At 42.5% G+C, this 19478-nt stretch overlaps 1 protein-coding gene across 2 annotated transcripts; it reads right to left on the reverse strand.

Moving 5' to 3' along the window:
- Positions 1-57: 57 nt before the first annotated feature.
- ptprz1b (protein tyrosine phosphatase receptor type Z1b) lies at positions 58-19448 on the reverse strand. 2 transcript variants are annotated; one of them, XM_088366434.1, is made up of 32 exons: positions 19159-19448; positions 13247-13315; positions 8604-8783; positions 8000-8151; positions 7839-7934; positions 7716-7782; positions 7500-7657; positions 6836-6983; positions 6480-6664; positions 6295-6421; positions 6187-6227; positions 5673-6128; positions 5470-5614; positions 5233-5406; positions 5024-5168; positions 4852-4943; positions 4705-4790; positions 4203-4223; positions 4023-4119; positions 3568-3650; positions 3363-3497; positions 3171-3302; positions 2956-3113; positions 2748-2883; positions 2220-2366; positions 2068-2161; positions 1924-1997; positions 1710-1838; positions 1487-1639; positions 1280-1422; positions 1074-1209; positions 58-1007 (listed from the first exon to the last, which is right to left on the reverse strand). In XM_088366434.1, the coding sequence occupies exons 1-32, from the start codon at positions 19214-19216 to the stop codon at positions 864-866; spliced, it is 4161 nt and encodes a 1386-aa protein (XP_088222560.1). In that variant the 5' UTR covers positions 19217-19448; the 3' UTR covers positions 58-863. The 2 variants fall into 2 exon arrangements, with proteins under 2 accessions (XP_088222560.1, XP_088222561.1); XM_088366435.1 differs by lacking the exon at positions 4203-4223.
- Between the last annotated feature and the right edge of the window lie 30 nt (positions 19449-19478).

The following is a 19478-nucleotide window of genomic DNA, read 5'->3' on the forward strand; positions in this document are numbered from 1 at the left end:
CAACGAGCAGACTTGGATCATTTGTGTAAAATAAGAGACTTGGATTTTTCCTAAAAGTCATATTCAAGTCTTTTATTCAATCTTTTGCTATTTACAATACCGCACACATTTGTGGTTGCAGATAAATGTGTTAACTTGCTAGAATTACCGCAACGATAAAAAAGCGTTAACAATGAGTTAAATCTATGATCTGTACGTGGAATTATCAAATAGAATCCACGTAGTAATACAATATGTGTAAATGACTAGAAAAATGTCATAGAAAATATACATAAAAACATACAGTAATTTGGCCTTTTGGTATTTAAGGGATATTTACACAACAAAAGGTTTTCACTGTTATAGATTGATGGTGTCTGATTGGGGACAAAATACTGACAAAAATTGACGACGGAATTTGGATGGAATGTCTAACTTTTTGATTTTAGACTTAACAAGTGCAAACGAGACAGTTGCCACCTTTAGTAAAAAGACGTCGATCACAAAGCCATCATTTTGGTTTAGTCAAACAGTCGCGTTAGCAGAAAAAAAAAAAAGGAAGTGAATTTTGGCTTCACAGAATGAAGACTTTTAAGCGTGTATAAAGTACTCAGCTTTTGGACACTTGGACGCTTTAACACTGATTTGTAATGATGGGCAAATGAAGCTTCAAGATGATTCATGAATCCATTGTTGTGTTTACTTACACCTCTAGATGGCACTCTCTGTTCACTGAAGAGCTGCCATTTCTTAAAACCCTCACTTTAAGCCAACATTGCCATCTAGAGGAGCTAAAGAATACAACAACTGGTTCATGAAGCTTCATTTTGCCACCACGACTGATTTGTTCTGTTATCGCAGGTGTGTGTGAGTGTGTGTGTCATCTACATGAGTGACTCAAGGCTTTCGGCAATGTTGTTATTCCCCAGAAGTACTGATCCGTTGGTTTCTGAACTCTGGAGGGCTCGTTGGTCCTCCTGGCTGCTCACCAGACTCAGCACGGCCCGGTACAAATACTGATACTGCTCCTGTTGGGTAGGGGGGGGAGGTCTCCTCATTATTGTGGATTATTACATGTGTGTCGGAGCACTTACTATATCATTAAACACTCCCGGCCTCATGAGGTTGGTCATCCTCGCCACCTGGTAGACGTCGACTTGCCCTTCGTCCTGAAGCTGGTTGGACAATGTGGTGAGGGCACAAAAAAGACCAGAGGTAACACCTCCCAGTCTACAAAAAAAAAAAAGTCAAAGCAGTAAATTAGAATCAGGAAATAAAATTAGAGCAATGTGGTACTCACGGGTCGTGTACAACTGTCGGCCCTGGTGCACGTCTGCTGTGCTCGTTCACTATGTTGATGAATTCAAAGCAATTTCGAATGGGGCTGTCAGGGTTGGGCCAGCAGGGGGCGATGTAGAGACGCACATCTAGAGTGTAATCGTTCTAGAAAAGAAAAGTGTCCTATAAATTTGGGTTCAATTAGTGCAAATAAATGTGTCCTTCAAACCTGCGTGGATTCTAACGTGACATCTTGCACAAGCACTTTGTCGTCATTGGACAGACACGCTTGGCTCTCCATTGATTGCGTCACAGTGAATCCCTCAAAGTTCATTATTTGCTCTTCACCAGGCCGATACACACACAGGTCCCGGTCCCCACTCTGTACATAAACATGCGTGTGTGTATCAATATAAATTTGAAGATGTAAATCTTTTAGATTTTGCCCTAACCTGAGAATGTGGGTCAGACAGCTGGACCACCACGCGTGTGTTGTGCTCCCAGATCATTCTCCAGAAATCCTCCACAGTGCTGCTGAGCGGCGTCTGACTCACAATGAATTCTTTATTGTGGCGGTGGCCCTGCGATTCAAAGCACAGCAGCTTCAGAAAAAAATTCCAAACCGTGACCGTTGTCTTAACTTGAAAGCGTTTGAAGTTGTTTTACCAGAACGTAGGAGGCGTTGATGTAGCCTGAGGAGTTTCCTTCTGTGGCGGTGAGACAAACTCTTGATCGCTCCACTGGAAACACAAGACCTTTCATTGTGATTTCAGAGTATTTCGGGTTGGTTGATGTGAGCATGAGACTAACCGGGCATCAAGGCTCTGGCTCGGTTCCTCATAGCGTTGCCGTCTCGCAGAGCCGTGCTGTAGTCGGCGTGTTTGGCTTGCCGCTGACTGATCAACTGAAACAATGGTCGTCATGATCCGATCAAACCGAAATTAAATTTATACGATATGTACCTTGAATTGTTTGTCCATGCGTGTCCGCCCGGACGCTCCAGGTGTGAGCAGGCCGGAAACGTAAGAATGGAGATGGTCGCAGGCGACGGAGGTGTGGCGGCTCAATATGGCCTCTACTAAAACGTCGTGGATGAACACGTACTGCTCCTGGAGACAAGAAATAATTTCAGTTTCAATCTCATTATATCAATTTAAGAGATGTTGCTATGTTACAAGATGTCTCCCTCCCACTAGGTGGCAGTCAGTAATTTACAGCAGCACATTTAAACTGAAGAAGCAAAAAACAAAACTCCAATCCTGTTTGCTTCGGTAATATGTAATTATTATTATTATTTTTTTTAATGGATTTTAGGTCAAAAAGGTTGAATAATTGGAACAGCATCACAAAGCTGCTAATCGTTAGCTTGTCTATGGCGTTTTGCATTCTTTGTTAGCATTAAGCTAGCAAAGTCGTGCGGTTCTTTTAAATCCACTTCCTTTTGTTTTAGGCTTAGGTGGCGAGTATCTCTACGTTGTGTGTTTGTTTACCTCCGTTTGAACCAGGAAGTTCCTCTGAGTCCGCACATGTTTCAAGAACCCGAGGACATTCACCGTCCCTTGATCCTCGATCTGCTGCAGCATGCTATCTATGACAATATAAGTCCCCGTTCTTCCTACGCCAGCACTGTGACACACACAAAAAAAAATTCTCGCCAGTTTAACGATGTAAACACACATGTAAATACAAACAAGATACCTGCAGTGGACCAAAACGGGTCCCATATCTTGAGTTCTGGCCTGAGAGGAAGTTCTGATGAAGGACAGGACCGGTAGAGTGTATTCTGGTACTCCCATGTCTGGCCACTGGGTGTAGTGGTAATGCTGGACTGTGTGTTCGACTTTCCTCTGTGACACCTGGAGGATCAGAGATGTTGGTGGACTTTGAGGTTGAGAAGATCAGGAGAACGTTACCTTATTTGCCGTTTCTCTGATGATCAATGTCCGAAGTGTGTAGTAAGCGAGGGTCTTGCTGCTCTTCAAAGTCACCTGGTATGAACCATATTCTTCCTGACCATCTTCTGGCCAGTATTGATCGCACTTGGTCTATAAGGAACGAAATGAGTGAGCAGGTGAGCTAATCAGAAAAGCCGATGACGCTCTCACCCGTCCTTTCTCCTTCAGGTTGGTGATCATGACGATGATCCCGATGTTCTGCTGCCAGATCATCCTCCAGAAGTCTTCCCTGCCCGCTCGGAGAGGACCCTGGGCTGCGATGTAGGCCCGGGTACGTTCGTAACCCTGCCGGGGAAAGCGTTAACTGAATGTTTTAAATATGTGCGGAATATATTTTGAAATACAAAAACCTCACGTCAACAAAGTTTGCGTTGATGTAGTCCTCGCATTTCCCATCTTTGTCCAAACTGTTAGTCAGCTTCACTCTGCTATGGTCATCTGTGATGGAGGAATATTTTGAGATGTCATATTTTGGTGAATTAAAGTACAGTAATCCCTCGTTTATCGCGGATAATTGGTTCCAAAAAACACCCGCGATAAATGAAATCACCAACGAGAAGTACTGGGCAGGCTAACGAGTTAGCTGAAATATGCTATTTCTTGCTAACACGCGAAAACGAACTTCTAAAGGAATTTAAACGAACGTTTGAAGCAATACTAGATTGTCCTAAAGGTTAGACACGTTTCCTCAATTTAGAAGTTTTATTTTGACATTTTAAATAGTTTTTTAATTTGGAAAAATGTAGTGAAGCCGTGATAAACGAAACGCGAAGTAGCGAGGGATTACTGTAATGCAGTATGGAGACGTACAGGCCAGAATGTTGATGTATCTGTTTTTGGATTTATTCTCGGGTTGACTGGAGCTATCGGCGGTGATGCCCATGTCCACTGTGCACGCTTGCACCTCCTAGAGGACAACACAAAAAAAACAATGTGTGTCATCTTCATTTTATTTTCATTGTATCGTTTCCCAAAAATGGAGCATCTTACCTCGTAGGATTCTTTCACAATCTAATGCAGGGTGGAAGTGAGGATGCGGAAAGCACAACGATGGCGGTGATGAGAGGAGAGTCGGGGGGAGGGGGGGAGGAGGGGGGTGACACACAGGCAGACAGGGAGTCAGTGCAGGTCCAGGTACAAAGGGGCTCATATGCACACAGAGAGGTTGAGCGCAAGCCGTTATATAATCCCGATTTTCCGTGACTAAGGGGCCCAAAATCGAAATTTCGCCAATGTCCTTTCTGTGTGGAAGTTCATGCTCGGAAACAGAGGGGGACTGATGCCATGCAGATGCACCCCCGTTTTGACCCCAATCCAAGACAGTATTTGTTTTTTTTAATTTAAACTGTTATGTAACTATGCTAATAGCTAGCTAAAAGCTTTTTTCGTAACAGCATGATGTTAGCGGATATGGAAGTGTGTTATTAAAAAGCTGTGACGGATGATTCTAATTGCCCCCCCCCCCACCACACACATATATTAGAACACACACCTCAAACTCCTTGGAGAAGGTGTTGGTGTTGTGGAGCTCCATGACGTTCTTCACAAATTGCTTCACCGTCAACGGCTCGTGACCGTCTGGCACAGAAAATGTTCGTTTTAAATCAGAACGGTGATTTTAGGAGGGGGTGATGGTTACCCGTGGCGAGGAGTAGAGGGGTGGACGGGGCCGAGATGACTTTGGGTGACGTGCTGTCGTCGGGGTAGAAGTTAGCCGACTGGAAACAGTTTCTGTCACGTGACCAAATAAAAAAAAAAAAAAATGTGATGCCGGTTTGTGTGATGTCAACTTTGTGTTTTTTTTTTTTTACCTCCAATAGACCAGAATGCCCACCAGAAGCAGCAAACACAAAATGGTGAGAGTGGAGACAACAGCCAAAGGAATGATGGTCCTCTTTTCCCTCTCCACACTCCCGACCAACCCCACGTGAGATTCGTGACTGCTGTTGCTTCCCTCTGACGTAAAAAAAAAACAAATGTTTGGAATGTGAAGCTCAGAGAGGTGGTCTTGAGGTCTTACCATTAAACATAGGCTGGGTGGTATGCATGAGAACCCTGAGGAGAGAAGAGGACGTGAAGGATTTGTAGACGGTATCGGCGAGGGTGTTGCTTTCAGTCGCCGTCTTCTCGGAGATCCAGAAGGAGGTGCTTGCTTCTGGAGGTTTGTTTACGGGTGAATCGGATTCTGTGGTTCCTTGAGGGATAAAATGTTAATTAGGAGGTCCTATTAAAGCCGATTTTTTTTTTTTTAGCTAACCTTGTGATGTAAAAGTAGATCCTTGAGAAGAAGCGGCCATTTTGGATGTGCTGTTGATTGGATCTTCATAGAAAACGTCGGTGGTTTGAATGTTCTTCACAGAGGAGTTCGATTTATTTGGATCAGTTGGGCTGAGATCTTGAGTCTGGAATAGAAAGAGATTTTGAGTTTTTGAGGAGTTTGCTGTGTAGTTTGGATATTACCTGAAGTGGCAAGGAGGAGTCTTGGGTGATTTGTTGGCTAGGTAGCGTGCTAGGCGCCGAAACGGGAAAGAGGAAGCCCGGTTGCTGGGTTATGCTAGTTACCCAGATAGCGCCGTTGCCGTCCAAGCCGCCGTGGGTAAATATCCGTTGCGTTCGAGTTCTTCGCCCATCTTCAATGTGATTTTTGCTCACGTCGTCACTTTTAGATTTTTTCTTTTTGACATCGGGGTTGAGTCGTGTTTTCTGTACGGGCGACTCGGGAAGAGGAAATTCTGGGGTGGATTGAACGGCGACCTGGTCCGGCGGGTTCTGGGTTGTTTGGGGGTGATGTGTGGGTTGGTTTTGGTAAACTCTAGTCTGCTCTGCCGGGACCTCCTCCACTGGACTGTGATCGACTGGAGTCAAATCCAGAGGATCCGGATTCTCCGACTTCTGCCATTTGACGTTAGGTGTCATCTAAGAATGCAAATTGTATTTTAACAAATAATCATTTTGGTTAAAGACGATTTCTTACCTCTTTGGTGTTTTTCGAGTCATCGGGAAATACTTCATTCTCTAAAGAGGGATTATTTCAAGATATTAATATGTTGTGGGAAATTGAAAGATGTGATCCTGCTCGTACCGGGATCTTCTAACGGCATGTCAACGATAATTTGGTCGCTCCATCTTCCTCGGAGACCGTTGGTGCAAACAGCCACCACTTGAACAACGTAGCTGCTGTTGCTTAGCAGGCTGGAGATAATGGCTCCCTGCAAAAATCCAAAATTAAAAATCCAATTGTCGACATTTGCGACACGTGAGACGTACCACGTCCTGATCCCCGTCAGTTCTGTACTCCTGCTTTCTTTGGTTCGGACCTTGCAGTCGCTCATAGGTGACGGTGTACCAGTCGATCGTCGTGTCATACACGAAACGCGGACGCTCCCACGTCACCACGATGGTCGTTTCGTTCTGAGCGTCAGCTTGGACGTTTTCTGGCGCCGAACTGCAGGCTAGAGTTGAAGTGGAATAAATTGTGAGGAGGAGCTACTTTATATTTCAGAAATTTATGCAGATGGAGAGGATAGCGAATTGCTGACCTTGGAGGTCGGTCAGCACTTTGCCTTTAAACCCCCACCTCCATATTTTTTAAAGCCTTAAAAATGGCATCCATCGTGACTTACTAGGGGTGGGCACGTCCTCAACTCCCGTGTACGAGGCAAACACCTGTCCCATGAACTGCTGTTGTTCTCTGAAGTTATTCTGCAGGTAATCGGTTAGCATCACGTAGCCCGCCTGCTCCACCGTCATCACCTCGCAGAACGCCTCCAACTACATGGGGGGGCACAAAAACAAATACCGTATTTTCCGCACTATAAGGCGCACCGGATCATAAGACGCACCTTCAATGAATGGCCCATTTTAAAACTGTCCATATATAAGGCGCACTGGATTATAAGGCGCACCTTCAATGAATGGCCCATTTTAAAACTTTGTCCATATATACATTTGGCCCGCGGGCCGGACTTTGGACACACCTGCTGTAGTGGCTCAATATTGGTCCATATATAAGGCGCACCTGATTATAAGACGCACTGTCAGCTTTTGAGAAAATTGGAGGTTTTTAAGTGTGCCTTATAGTGCGGAAAATACGGTATGTCTCTTGTTTTGATGCCAAAGTAAACACCACGTGTAAGAGGATTGCGTTAGTGCCAGCCGGATGGGCGAGCACTGTTCTATTTTTAGTTTGCGCCTATCTGCCCGTGTCACGCCTTGTCACTCTCATTTCCATCATGCAAATGCACGCTAACACATGGCCGCAAACCAACGACCGGCGCGGCGACTCACCTGCGTTTCCGATATTTCCGCCGGGTGTTTGAAGACGACCCACTCAACCGTTTCCGAGCATGGAGGGGAAGTCAGCGAGCCGTTGTAGATGTAATATTTGGCGGTGTTGTTTGGAAGCAAGGATTGAAGGGTCAAGGCTTCCATTGAGCCGCTCTTACCTGAGCACAAAAACAGTCAGAATAGGAAGCACGCAAAATATTTTTGAAGGTGACTCACCAAATCGACTAACAGTGTTGACAGCGTCGATGACGGGATTGAGGTTTACGTTGTCGTCCAAGCTGATCTGCAGACAAGGACTTCTTCAGTAAATATTACTTTAGGACTGATTTGTTGACTTACCTCAAAGAGCACAGCTAATGCCGCAATCCTTCCACCCTCCCTAATGGCCTCTTCCAAACTTCGGAAAGCATTCGGATCGTAAGCGTAGATTTGCATCTGGGAAAAAAAAAATTGGTTAGCCCAAAGCTAGCACAAGTGTAAATATTTTAGTTTTGAAATACCTCAAGAGGGTATTTCATCCCGTTGAGGCTGTGCTCGGATCCATCGGAAGTCGCATTGCAGCGCCCCCAGTGGAAGGTGACGGTACTCACGCGGAACCTGGAGCTCAACCCGCCTCCGCTTATATAAAAATCGCCATCCACATTGATAGCCACTAAAAAAAACACATTTGCAACAAAGACTAATAAATTCCAAGTAGCTCTTCAAGGACATAACAGGATATGAAATGGAGTTAACAGTAGAGCTCATCCATTATTCCTCATCACCTCTTAGCTCTGCATCGCTACCTGCCCTGATATCTAATTTCCTCTTTGGCCTTTAAGAGATGGAGAGATTCATTTGAATGTATAGATAAGCGACTAATGAGATTGCTCCGACGGGATTGGTGTGTTTATTAGGCGAGACATCGGTCGTTATACTCCATTTTGCTATTTCTCGTCTATACATTCTCCCCTCCGGCTCGTTATTGACTTTATTCGTATGCTCGGCTTCATCTCTGCCTCTTGACATTGATCTGGCTGTGGAGTGTTGTGCCTCGAGCTGCCTCCCCGTCAATGACTTCCTTTATTTATTTTTTAAATCAGCACCTGAAGAAGATCATCAAACCTGTTTTGCCGTTGTTGTGGATGGTGGTGGATTCCGCCATGAGTCGGTCCCAACCTTCCAGTCGAAGGTTCTGGTATTGAAGTCGGACTTGGGTGAAGGTCTCGTCGATGTCCACGGGCGATTGTCTGGCGCTGTTACACGACGGGTACTTCTTACCCCAGTTGCGCTGGTTCAGGGTACCTGTGATGAAAATCCGAGCAAGCTGAGCAACATATTTCATATTTCACCCGAAAAATAAAAAATAAATCACACCAGATTTGAAATCTAAAGAACTGCTGTCAGACTAATAGAAGTGTGGGAGGTAAAGTAACATCTCGAGAAGCTTGCATCAGAACCCCGACGGGGAATACGGAGCTAAAGTTAGCATAAATCCACAGTTAGCGACGATAACTTTTGGTGAGACCAATCCCCTTCCATGCATTTCAAGTGGACCTTCTGGTGTTCCTCCTCATCTTTTCTGCTCACTCTGCCGTATTAAGCGAAGAAATAAAGAGGATGAGGCTCCGCGAAGCATAAAGGAAAGCAATGAGCGGGAAAAACTGTGGCGGAGGACGGCGCGGAGTGCAATCCCTGTGAAATTGAAGTCTGACGAAAACACACGCAAACCGAAATGACCTTTGAGACACAAGCTATAATTCAGAATTGCTTTCACGGAAATAATTACAATTTTGATGAACCACCAATGCTATTAATGAGCATGTCTATGGAGTTTTGCATTGTTATTAGCGTGAAGCTAAGTGGACATTCTTAAAGCATATCTAAAGAAAACTAGAGTAATCATGATTGGTTCCAAAAACCGATAAGTGAAATCGGCGAAGTACGATCACCAACAAGAAGTACTGGGCAGGCTAACGAGTTAGCGGAAAGATGCTAATTTGTGGTCGTGCTAAGACGCGGAAACGGACTTCTAAAGGAATGTAAACAAATAATACTACATTGTGCTAAAGGTTAGACACATCTTTCCTCAATTTGAAGTTTTATTTTGACTTTTAAATGTTTTTTTAATTTGAAAAAAAAATCCACGATGTAGTGAAGCGGCGATAAGCGAAACGTGAAGTAGCGAGGGATCACTGTAATATGTTATTCTCTTTGAATCATATTTAGCTTAATTAGGAGTGATACTAGTGGTACTTTTTTGTTGTTTATTTGGTTTCCTGAATGCCCAAAGAAGTGTTTTTATGCTTAATGATAGACAATGACATATTGAAATGCAGTTTCTCGCCATCTGCTTATGCTTTAAGCAATTAAGCTCTTAAAAGGCAGACAAGCACGGTAAAAAAAATAAATGCTAATTTCCTCCTCTGTGAATAGGTTCTGCCCTGCTGAGCCAGAGAGCCATTCAAAAATACATGTAAGATTATGAAGTTGAATAATGTAAGGCTTAAGTTTTTCAGAGGGGGGGAGACTGTCTGCTTCTGTTTGCCTCAGCACTAGCAAAAAATAGCCGAAAAGATATCAAATATTAAAAGCCGGATCGTCGCTGTTGAAGCTGGTTAACCCGCCGCTAAAAAGTTTTGAATATGAATTATCGAATCGCAGGGGAAAAAAAGATCACAGGGAGTTTAGCCTCGTTTCACGTTTGCAGGTTTCCTGTTTTGAATCGCCTTTCATTTAAATAATTTGACATCTGGCTTCAGTTGTGATTAAAATAAATTTTGATTATGATTATTAGACAGAATTGAATTTTGAGAATTAGCATGGAAAATTTTTCTTTCACGATTCAAATAAATACATTCATGAGAGATGTTTGGGAGCAGAAAAAAACTATTTTTAGCTTGCTAGCAAAAGAGCTTCGTTAGCACGTCTTCACCGCGCCTATCGTAGCATTTCTTTATCTGCTTACAATTATTTTTCCTCATTTAAATAAATTCAAGTGCATCTTCACGGGCGAGACATTCACATTGTTTGACATAAAAGATTGAGCCTAAAGCTGACAAGATGAAAGCAGCACACCCACGCAGACCCAAGCTATAGCAAGTGTTTCTTCTCCGCTTCGTCTAGACATAAAAACATGTCAAACTCCCAAGATGGCGAAAAAAAAAAAAAAAAGAATATGACACAATCAGGCGGTGGATTTTCTGTATGAATTTTAGATTAACGATATGGTTCATTAAGCTAACACTATTAGCTACTAGCTAAACCGCTAGTACCGCCATAGGTACATGAGTTGTTTCATCTTTAATTTACAGTCTGATTCAAATCAGGTTTTTTTTCTGTTACTTAATTACTAATTCAGTTTCCTTAATTTTCTGGGTGACTAATATTAAACCGAAGTGAAGCCGCGGTCATTCCATTTCATTTTGTAAAAATGAAAGCTGCATGAGGAGACAAGGAAGTGGCACGTGTACGTGCACACCTCCTCATCATTAACCCATGTCTGAAACAAAAGCTCTAGGAGCAGCCTCACCAGAATATTTAACAACTGGAGCAGAAGAAAGGCCAGCCTTAAGAATTTGCCGAGTGGGCGAGCGGTCGGGAGCTGCGAACATGTGCGTGCAGGAAAACACGAAGCGAGCCGCCGAAACAGCTCGCGGGTTTTTTCCGGCTCAAATATTCAAGGTGGGATCTCCTATGACCAAAACAGGGAAGCCCTTAAAATTATAACAGAAGGAAACAGCATTGAACTTTGAGTGTGTGTGGCTTTACAGAAGAAGGCCAAGCAGATGGATTTACGCTGGCACGATAAAAGAGCATCATGGCCGAAGCTGGAGCAGCCTTCAAACAGTTTTGGCAGCTTGTATTTAGACAGAAATTAACAGAGCAAAGTGGAGCGCTGCGAGCTCCAGCTGCGAACGCTGGTCTGAGGTCAGTCCATCACATCGCATCAATAGTCATACCAGGAAAAACTGTTTTCACTACGTTAAACAGATCTGACCCAAATTGGCTTGCAAATAGTTTGTGGGGGCAACGCGTAGAGGCGGAATCAATACAAAATTATTTTGGGAGGATTTTCAGTGCAAACTTGCATGCAAACAGAACAGATGGGACCCCCGGGGGTCCTCCAGGCAGAAGGATCCCAGGGCCACCAGGGACCATCATGATGTTCAAAAACTCATGTCTTCCCGGAAATTCCAATTAACTTGAATCTAAGGAATGATAATATATTATTGCAGCTAAGAATCTCAATAACGACCCAGACTAAACGATTGTATGACTTTCCAAAAAAGCTCCAAGCAATAAACTCATCCTTTAAGGTTCTCACATTTACTCTCCTGCGTCCTCTTCCACATATTTCCTTTCATTTATTCGTGAAGCTCTATCCCAACCATTCCAAAAAAAAAAAGAAGCTGCCTCACAATGAAGTGCGCTTCTTTCACATGTTAATGTTTTTACTCACGGCTCAGTGAACAGAACAGGGCGAGGGAACGGAGCTGCTCAGAAAGACCCGATTGTGACCAGAACACACACACACACACAGACACACACTCTCATGCATATGGCAAGAGTGTCTCCGGTTACAGTGAAGCAACACCAATTGGCACCAGCTCGCCTTTCCTGTGTGATGATGAGCATCGGAGACGAGTGTAGCGTGATAAACAATCAAGAAAAGCAAAATAAGAAACTAAGTAAAGAAGAGGAGGCACTCTGACAAATGGACTACGTGTGCTCGAGAACTAATAGAAAAGATTTGAGAGAGGGAAGAAAACAAATCAGAAAAATGCGGGAAATCAGAGATTGCCAACAAGAATCGTGTTGATTCAAATTGGACTTATTTTCTGCACTGTCCTTGTAGTTATTTCCAACAATGAAATTTAAATGATAAATATACTCGCAAATGGAAGTGCATGATTAAAAAAATATATATTCTTCAAATCGCTGGAAATCCACGAGAGGTTAATATGATTAATAGCCCTCCATTAGCCCAGTGATGACCCCTTCGGACTCGGGTGGCCTTTCCCAGTAAGAGGCCATAATCTCCTCTCCGACTATTATTCGTCTGCTTCTGACCACTCTTGTTTCTGGCTAGCTTAAGCGCAGCAGGGGCTCCATGCTGAGTTAGTCATGTGAGCATATGGCCCGAGGCAGATCAAGGCTCTCTTATGGGAGATGTCGACTGATACGGTAATTCCTGCAGATCAACTGATCTGAGACTGACATACGCTGGGCTTGTCGGTGTTTTTTTTTTTCCCGCAATGTTGGCACGGATCATCCTTAAGTTTCAGTGTTCATTTGTAAGGAACAGGGCAAGCTATTTCTGGCGGCACGTTTCCAATGTTACTATGTCATTACGGTTTATTTTAACATTCATATTTAGATGTTAGCATTTAGCATTAGCCAAAGTCATAACGCAAATGCTTGGCTAGCAAGGTTCAATTTTTCCATTTCTCTTTTACGCTTCAAGCAATTCTTGCGGAGCTAGCTGAAGCTAGCATAATAGTGCTAAATTGATCAAATAAAAGTGATACTCTACAGTGTAGAGTTTTAATAATATAAAATTATTATATTCATATTGTGTAGAGTCTACACAATATAAATATAATAATTTATCAATTTTAATCATATTTTTTTATATTATAATTTTTAAAATAGATTATAATTATAATTATAATTTATCAATTTTAATCATATTTTTTTATATTATAATTTTTAAAATAGATTATATTGTGCCTAATAATCCGTAAAATATTGCAAATGGTACATACCTGTGTACGACCAGTCGATATCTTCTTGGAATTTCTTCAAGTTGCGGACCAACGGTTCCACCATGGCGACTGCGGAGGAAACAAATATGACAATTGGTTTCCAAATACATATTATGGAAAAGTACGCTTGAGCGGCATTTTAAATTCAGTTGTCACACACTGTGATGCATCCGCGAAAATACTCGGGGCCATTTAATTATGTCATCGAAGGCAAGAGCATGAGGAAGTAAGCAAATTAGATGAGTCATGGCATGAAAACAACTGAAGGGGAAAGGGAAAAGTCACCATGATGAGAATAGCAAAATAAGATTACAGATTATGCAGAACATGAATAAATCAAAAACAAGGTGAATAAAACAACATTGTTGTTTTCCTCCTTTTCCAACCTCCAAACACTCAGCAGAGTCAAATTTAGGTCAGAGGCAACTACTGTCATATCCACAACATGAATTCAACATAATCCTGTTGTTTACCACAACAGACTGAAAAAAGATAAACATTGTGTAACAAAATCCGGCTAAAAAAAAAATCCTTTCAACCCTTCACTTTGTAGCTTGTTTTAATATCTAACAATATATTCGCATTGCATATAGAGGCATTACATATTATGGATTAAAATTACGACTCCATTAGAGGTTAAAATAAAACAACAGGTAATAATTGGCCTCGATAGTGTGTGTGTGTGTGCAGCAAAGAATACATTACATGAAATGCGGCTGTGGGATGTTAATGAGGCAATTAGCGATGCTACAGGCCTGCGGCGGCGACTTCTTTTCTTCTCCCTTTTATTGTGCCCTCATTCACTTATCTCGCAGTTATTCCTACTCGACAAAGTCTGAATTTTATGATTTTGAATTTGAATCGTCCAGTTTTTTTCTTTTTGTTAAATACTGAACAACTAAATCAAAACATTAAAGGTTCTAGTATTGATCCCTGCGGGACACCACATTTAACAATACAGCTTAGAACGGGTGAGATCGTTTTTAAAAAATTGTCAGAAAGTCTGAAGTGGACTACAATCTACAAACAAGCTGAAGACTAATTCGTAAAAAAGCACAAATGAGCCAAATCAGTCCGCTTTCCTCTAATTACAACGTAGTCGAAAATCCGTCTGGATTCCCATGAGCTCAAGCTGAGCGAAGATGCCGCAAGCAGGATTGTTGATCATTTCGGGATCACAGAGCCTGTCTCAGCAGAAATGGAACGAGCAGAAGAGCGCTGGATTAGCCGACTCCCGCGAGCTGATTTAGACCAAAATCCTTCCAATGAAGGGAATTGTCCGTCGGGCTTCTCTATAACTGATCTAGACTTGTCCCATTAAAGAAAACCCCAAATACCAAGTCATCCAATTTAGCCTTATTTAAACATCGCTGTTATTGACAAAAATAAAGTACGGAAATGGAAAACAGATAATTATACCTTAGTGTGGCAGAAATTTAATTAAATATTTGATGAGTAGCGACAATTCTTATCTCTTGAGACTTGTCACAGGTTTCGAACAAGTTTGAACAGCCACGAAAGTTACTGACTTTTTAATTAAATTCTACAGATCGGTAACAAAGCACCCGAACAATTTTTTCCGATTCATTTGCCGATAGACATTTTACTCTTCATCGTTCTCACACTCAAGTCCAGCAACAGAAGGAAGCAGTTAATAGGATCAGACTTTATGTTAAATGGAGGACAGTGGAGCTTTAAACAAACTGTACATTGTTCCGCCAGGACTGGGCGGTATTAAAAGCTGCAATTTAAAACCCAAGAAGACAAGCTTATCACTGGGATCTGTGTGTGAGGGTGTGTGTGGTGACCGTGAGAGTTTGGGGGCCCTGTTGGACAGCTGTACATGTCCAAAAAGGGAGTGAAATGTAACACCCTGTTATGAACGGACATATGGGGTACAACATGTCGTTTTTTTTAACGTTTTAAATATTCATATATGATTTTTGGTGTAATTGCTGGTGTGAACACAGAATCGTGCTATGTGTTTGTTGCTTTCTAAAGATGAAGAAAAAAATCAATGTTGCACTCTCTTGGTGCATTGTGAACGACAGTGGAATTAATAAAAGGCAGTGAGGGGGTTTGAACATGAATAAATACTCGGAAAGCCTGACACCACGCATGATGAAAGCTTAGCTTTTTTTTTTTTTCCTGTAATTATGTCGAGTTGAAGCGCCTTGAGGGTTGCTTTTAAAGTTCAGCCTTTTCTTCGTGCTGAGGATATTAAAAAAAAAAAAGCTGCTCTTGACAAAGACAACATTGCCGGTGCGCAGAAATGTTTAATAAATCCACAGGTGTATGTTGTTTTGATAGCGTTTTGGGTTTTAATTCTTTAATTTGTGGCCAAATAGGACAACAACTAGACTGGATTTCTCGCAAAAAGAATTCAGCAGAAAACCCAAAAATAATAATATTTCCAAGTATATTTCAAGGGGAGGCCAGTGCCCCAGCTGCCCCCCCCTCGCTCCGCCAGTGTATTGAGATATAGCCCAATCGTAGTTAATCAGCGGGTGTGCACAATTATGCAACCATAGACTTTTAAAAATTCATTGTGCAGGTCACATTAAAGTTGGAAAAAATTATGTCAATTATATAAAAAAGAGGCATTCAAACAGGGGTGTGTAGACATTTTTTTCCCCCTCTTCCACTTTGCAAATTCCCACTGATTATGTTTATGCATAGCATCTACAAATCTTTGGGCTGATGATATTTGCATAAAAAAAAAAAAACAATCAAAACTTCAGTTAGTTGAATATCATTATTATGATGAGACTCGGGCACAGTAGGATAATAAAAAGCCGAGTAAAATTTCTGTCAGTAGCCTCAAAAGCGCAACAAAAATGCAATTACAAGTTATCACCTCCGGCTGGTGTTGAGTTCAGGTGTAAAAGGATGAATAAGCTTTCCTTGCATTCTACCCTGCAGCTAAGACATTTTTGTTTTGATCGCTTCTGAGTGCGGGAGGTGAAACTATCTATTGCGGCGAAGAATCAAATGAGCGGGATGAGTAATATCTGAAAAAGAATTGTAAATGACCTCTGCAAATATGTTCGGATGCTGGGAAACATATATGTGCATGCGGGCGGCGTGTTCTAATTCACCTCGCTAATCTGCCTGCCTCGTCTGAGCAGTGAGATGCACCAATCCCATCTGCTTGGCACAAAGTGGGGAAAATACAGCGAGCGCGTGCGTGATTAGTAATCCCGCATCCGTCCTTGCATTCTAATACCACCATAAAAAAAAAAAAAAGATCAGGAAGCAACTTGTTACAAACATTGAAAGCATCTTCCAGTGGAAAATATTCATTGAGGAATCATGTTGTCCATCAAGTCGGAATGAATGGCGTTTCCATGACAACCAAAAAGGCCTCCATGGCGCGTGGAACACCCTGACTTCCTGTCAGCTTCCTGATCCGACTCTCGCCATCGCCATGGAGACGTAACAACCTCCCCTCCTCGCTGTCTTTCAGCCTCGGGTCATCTAAGCCCCCCCTCCTCCTCCCCTCTCGTTCCTCATTTGTTGCTAGCCCCAAAAAACCAAAATAGAGCACAGCTTCCAGAAGCTTAGCCTCGATTTAAAAAAAAAACTGGATGGCGACGCTCTATTGCGTTCATTTTGGAGATGGTGGAATGCTTTTTAAAAGTAGATGTTTACCCCTTGCTGTTCACTTGTGAAGGGCCACCACCCGGTTGAGGGCACTTGAGAACTCGGAGCAAGGCCAAAGGGGGAGGGAACTGGAAGAAGGCCAGACTGTCATTCTCTGAGCTTCTACTCATGGATTACTATCGGAATGTGAGTATGTTTTAAGAGCGGGGAGGGGCGTTCATCAACTCACATTTGGTCACAGTTGCCAAATGAGTCTTGCTACAAAACATCACATTTCATTCAATTGATTGGCTTTGGGTTGGACTTCACTTTTGACAACATTAACAAAGACGCCGTCTGGTTCCCACAGAATTTGGAAGTCAAAGTCAAATGTAACACAAGCTCGCCAAATGAGTCGGCGTTGGCAAATTAAAACTCGAACTGCACGTTTGAATCAAATTTGAGGGAACAAATTACAAAATACTGCGATAGCCCAACCAACTTTGTCGCTGGCTGTTAGCAAAGCATCAATAAAAAATTAGCGAAATATACTTTGAATGAGGAAAATTCGTGAAGACATTTAGAAATAAAATACTGGGGATGTACAAAAGGAGGGAAGTCAAAATATCCCAGCAGAACCTAAATGAATTATTTACTGGAACATCTGTGGTTTGTCTCAGTGTAAAAAAAAAAAAAATCTGAAGCAACTCATGACATCATCTGAAAGCAACACCCTATCTACCAGTTAATCAATACCTGAATCAATAATCTGCGAGTTAACTGACACAATCCGATGCCATGTAAATAAATGACACACATTTCATCCATTCATGTCATCGGCACGCTGTATATATTATTCATGCTTACACTTAGTGAGTGTGCCAGGTTGTTTTTTTTTTTAAGGCAATTACGATTAGGCATCCCATAATGCTGCCGGATGCCTCGCACAGTCCGAGGGAAGCGGGCCAGATGGTATCTCCCAAGGACAACATATGATCAGATTAGCATGCGGTGCACAATACGGTGGTATGTTGTAGACTTGATTAGATATTTGTTTTGATCTCATTTGGATAATCGGGAGGTACACCCACACTGTGGCTGCGAAATGATCGATAGCACGCTGGCTGTTTTCGAGAGTCCATCACACCAATTGTCACGCACTGGCGAGCCATCAATACCCCGATGAGATAATTCAGTGAGGGTGAGACGCCAAATTCCAAAAACTGGTTTGGAATCAAAAAATCCGGAAAAATATTTCCACTTTACCGGGATTTTCAAAGTTAAATACAACTGAACTGCTGTGATTCTTTAGCGTCCCACTAGAGGGAGTCTGCATCGACTTTTTCTTCATTCACAATAAAAATGCCAGATTAATTTGTCAGGCGACAACACAAGTGATGAAAAGTTGATTTAGCAACACACTCCACTGAACAAGACTTTGTCATCCAACATCAGTGACCTCCGACTCCTAACAAATGCCGGACAACAACAAAAGTCCCCGAAGGCGAGACAGACTGTGTTTGGAGCTCATGGGACAAATAAGGTCACAACATTTGAACGTGTGCGTGCTTGCGGTATGTGTAATACAAGAAACTGTTTTAGAGCGCTGACTTGGCATACTATGAGACAGATGGTTGGACAACACTGTGGTCATGTCGCTGCAGGGAACAGTCACTAAAATTGGCATAATTATAAACAATATATATTATTAATGTTGAGTTTTTACTGCTTTTACATTGGTGTAGCTAGAGAGGGGGGCTGTGGGGGCACTGCCCCCCTGGATTATGCCAAATAATTGGCTATATAATTTCAGATTTTTTAAAACATTTTTCCACATCCCCCAAAGGGAACATATAATAAATCAACATTTTTGGAAGAATTTGGGAAATTTGTAAAAACAGGATTACAGGTTAATCAAAGTAACCCCAGATAATAATAATAATAATTTTTATTTATGCCTTCTAAGGGTTTGGAACGATAACAATAATGAAATGAGAGCAACCTAATTGGAAACTAAATTCAGTGTATGTTAAGTGAATGCTTCCATTTCCAGACGAGGAGCAAATTAAAAAAAAATAAGGCTGTGAATCAGTTCCGCGCTTTGCACGCTAAACACGCTCGTGAAAAATAGTTGGTGGTGCTCGAAGCGCACGAATGGAGCACACATATGCATCGCAGCATCTTCAACATGTGTCTGCAGCCGATTACAAAACACAAGATGCTTTGTCATTAAAATAAAAAAAAAGTTTCATCCATTTCTACACAAATGCGCATTATTATCATTGTAATTATTGACAGGAGTGTCCGTGAGAAAGATCGGATTTTCTTACCCACGAGGCTGAGGAGCAAAAGCCGGGAGAGGACTTGGTGGACCCATATTGTCTCCATGGTCCCCCCCGCGAGAGAAATGACACGCGAATTGGGAAAAACGTGCGTAAAAGATGCGCTAGCAGGTCATCGCGCCGGTGTGCGTTGACGCCGCTAATCGACGCTCGGGTTCGGCGCGGTTCGTTTCGGGTCTGCGCTGTCTGGCTCGCTCGGCTGGCCGAATGAATGTGGACGCAAACGGGGGATGAAGTGAGCGCCACCCACCCGCCTTAATGAAAATGAATGAGGGGCGTCTTGGTGATCTGACTCCAGGGATTTGGAT

Source organism: Syngnathus floridae, chromosome 22 (genome assembly GCF_059516105.1).
Source record: "Syngnathus floridae isolate MCC-2025c chromosome 22, RoL_Sflo_1.0, whole genome shotgun sequence".
Classification (NCBI taxonomy): domain Eukaryota; kingdom Metazoa; phylum Chordata; class Actinopteri; order Syngnathiformes; family Syngnathidae; genus Syngnathus; species Syngnathus floridae.

Bases quoted from the DNA above. Each gene is read 5' to 3' on its own strand.
- ptprz1b (XM_088366434.1), bottom strand. From the start codon at position 19,216: ATGGAGACAATATGGGTCCACCAAGTCCTCTCCCGGCTTTTGCTCCTC. The intron at 6,228-6,294 runs GTACGAGCAGGA...ATCCCTCTTTAG, and splicing joins CATGCCGTTAGAAGATCCCG to AGAATGAAGTATTTCCCGAT. The intron at 1,008-1,073 runs GTAAGTGCTCCG...CCTACCCAACAG, and splicing joins CGGGAGTGTTTAATGATATA to GAGCAGTATCAGTATTTGTA.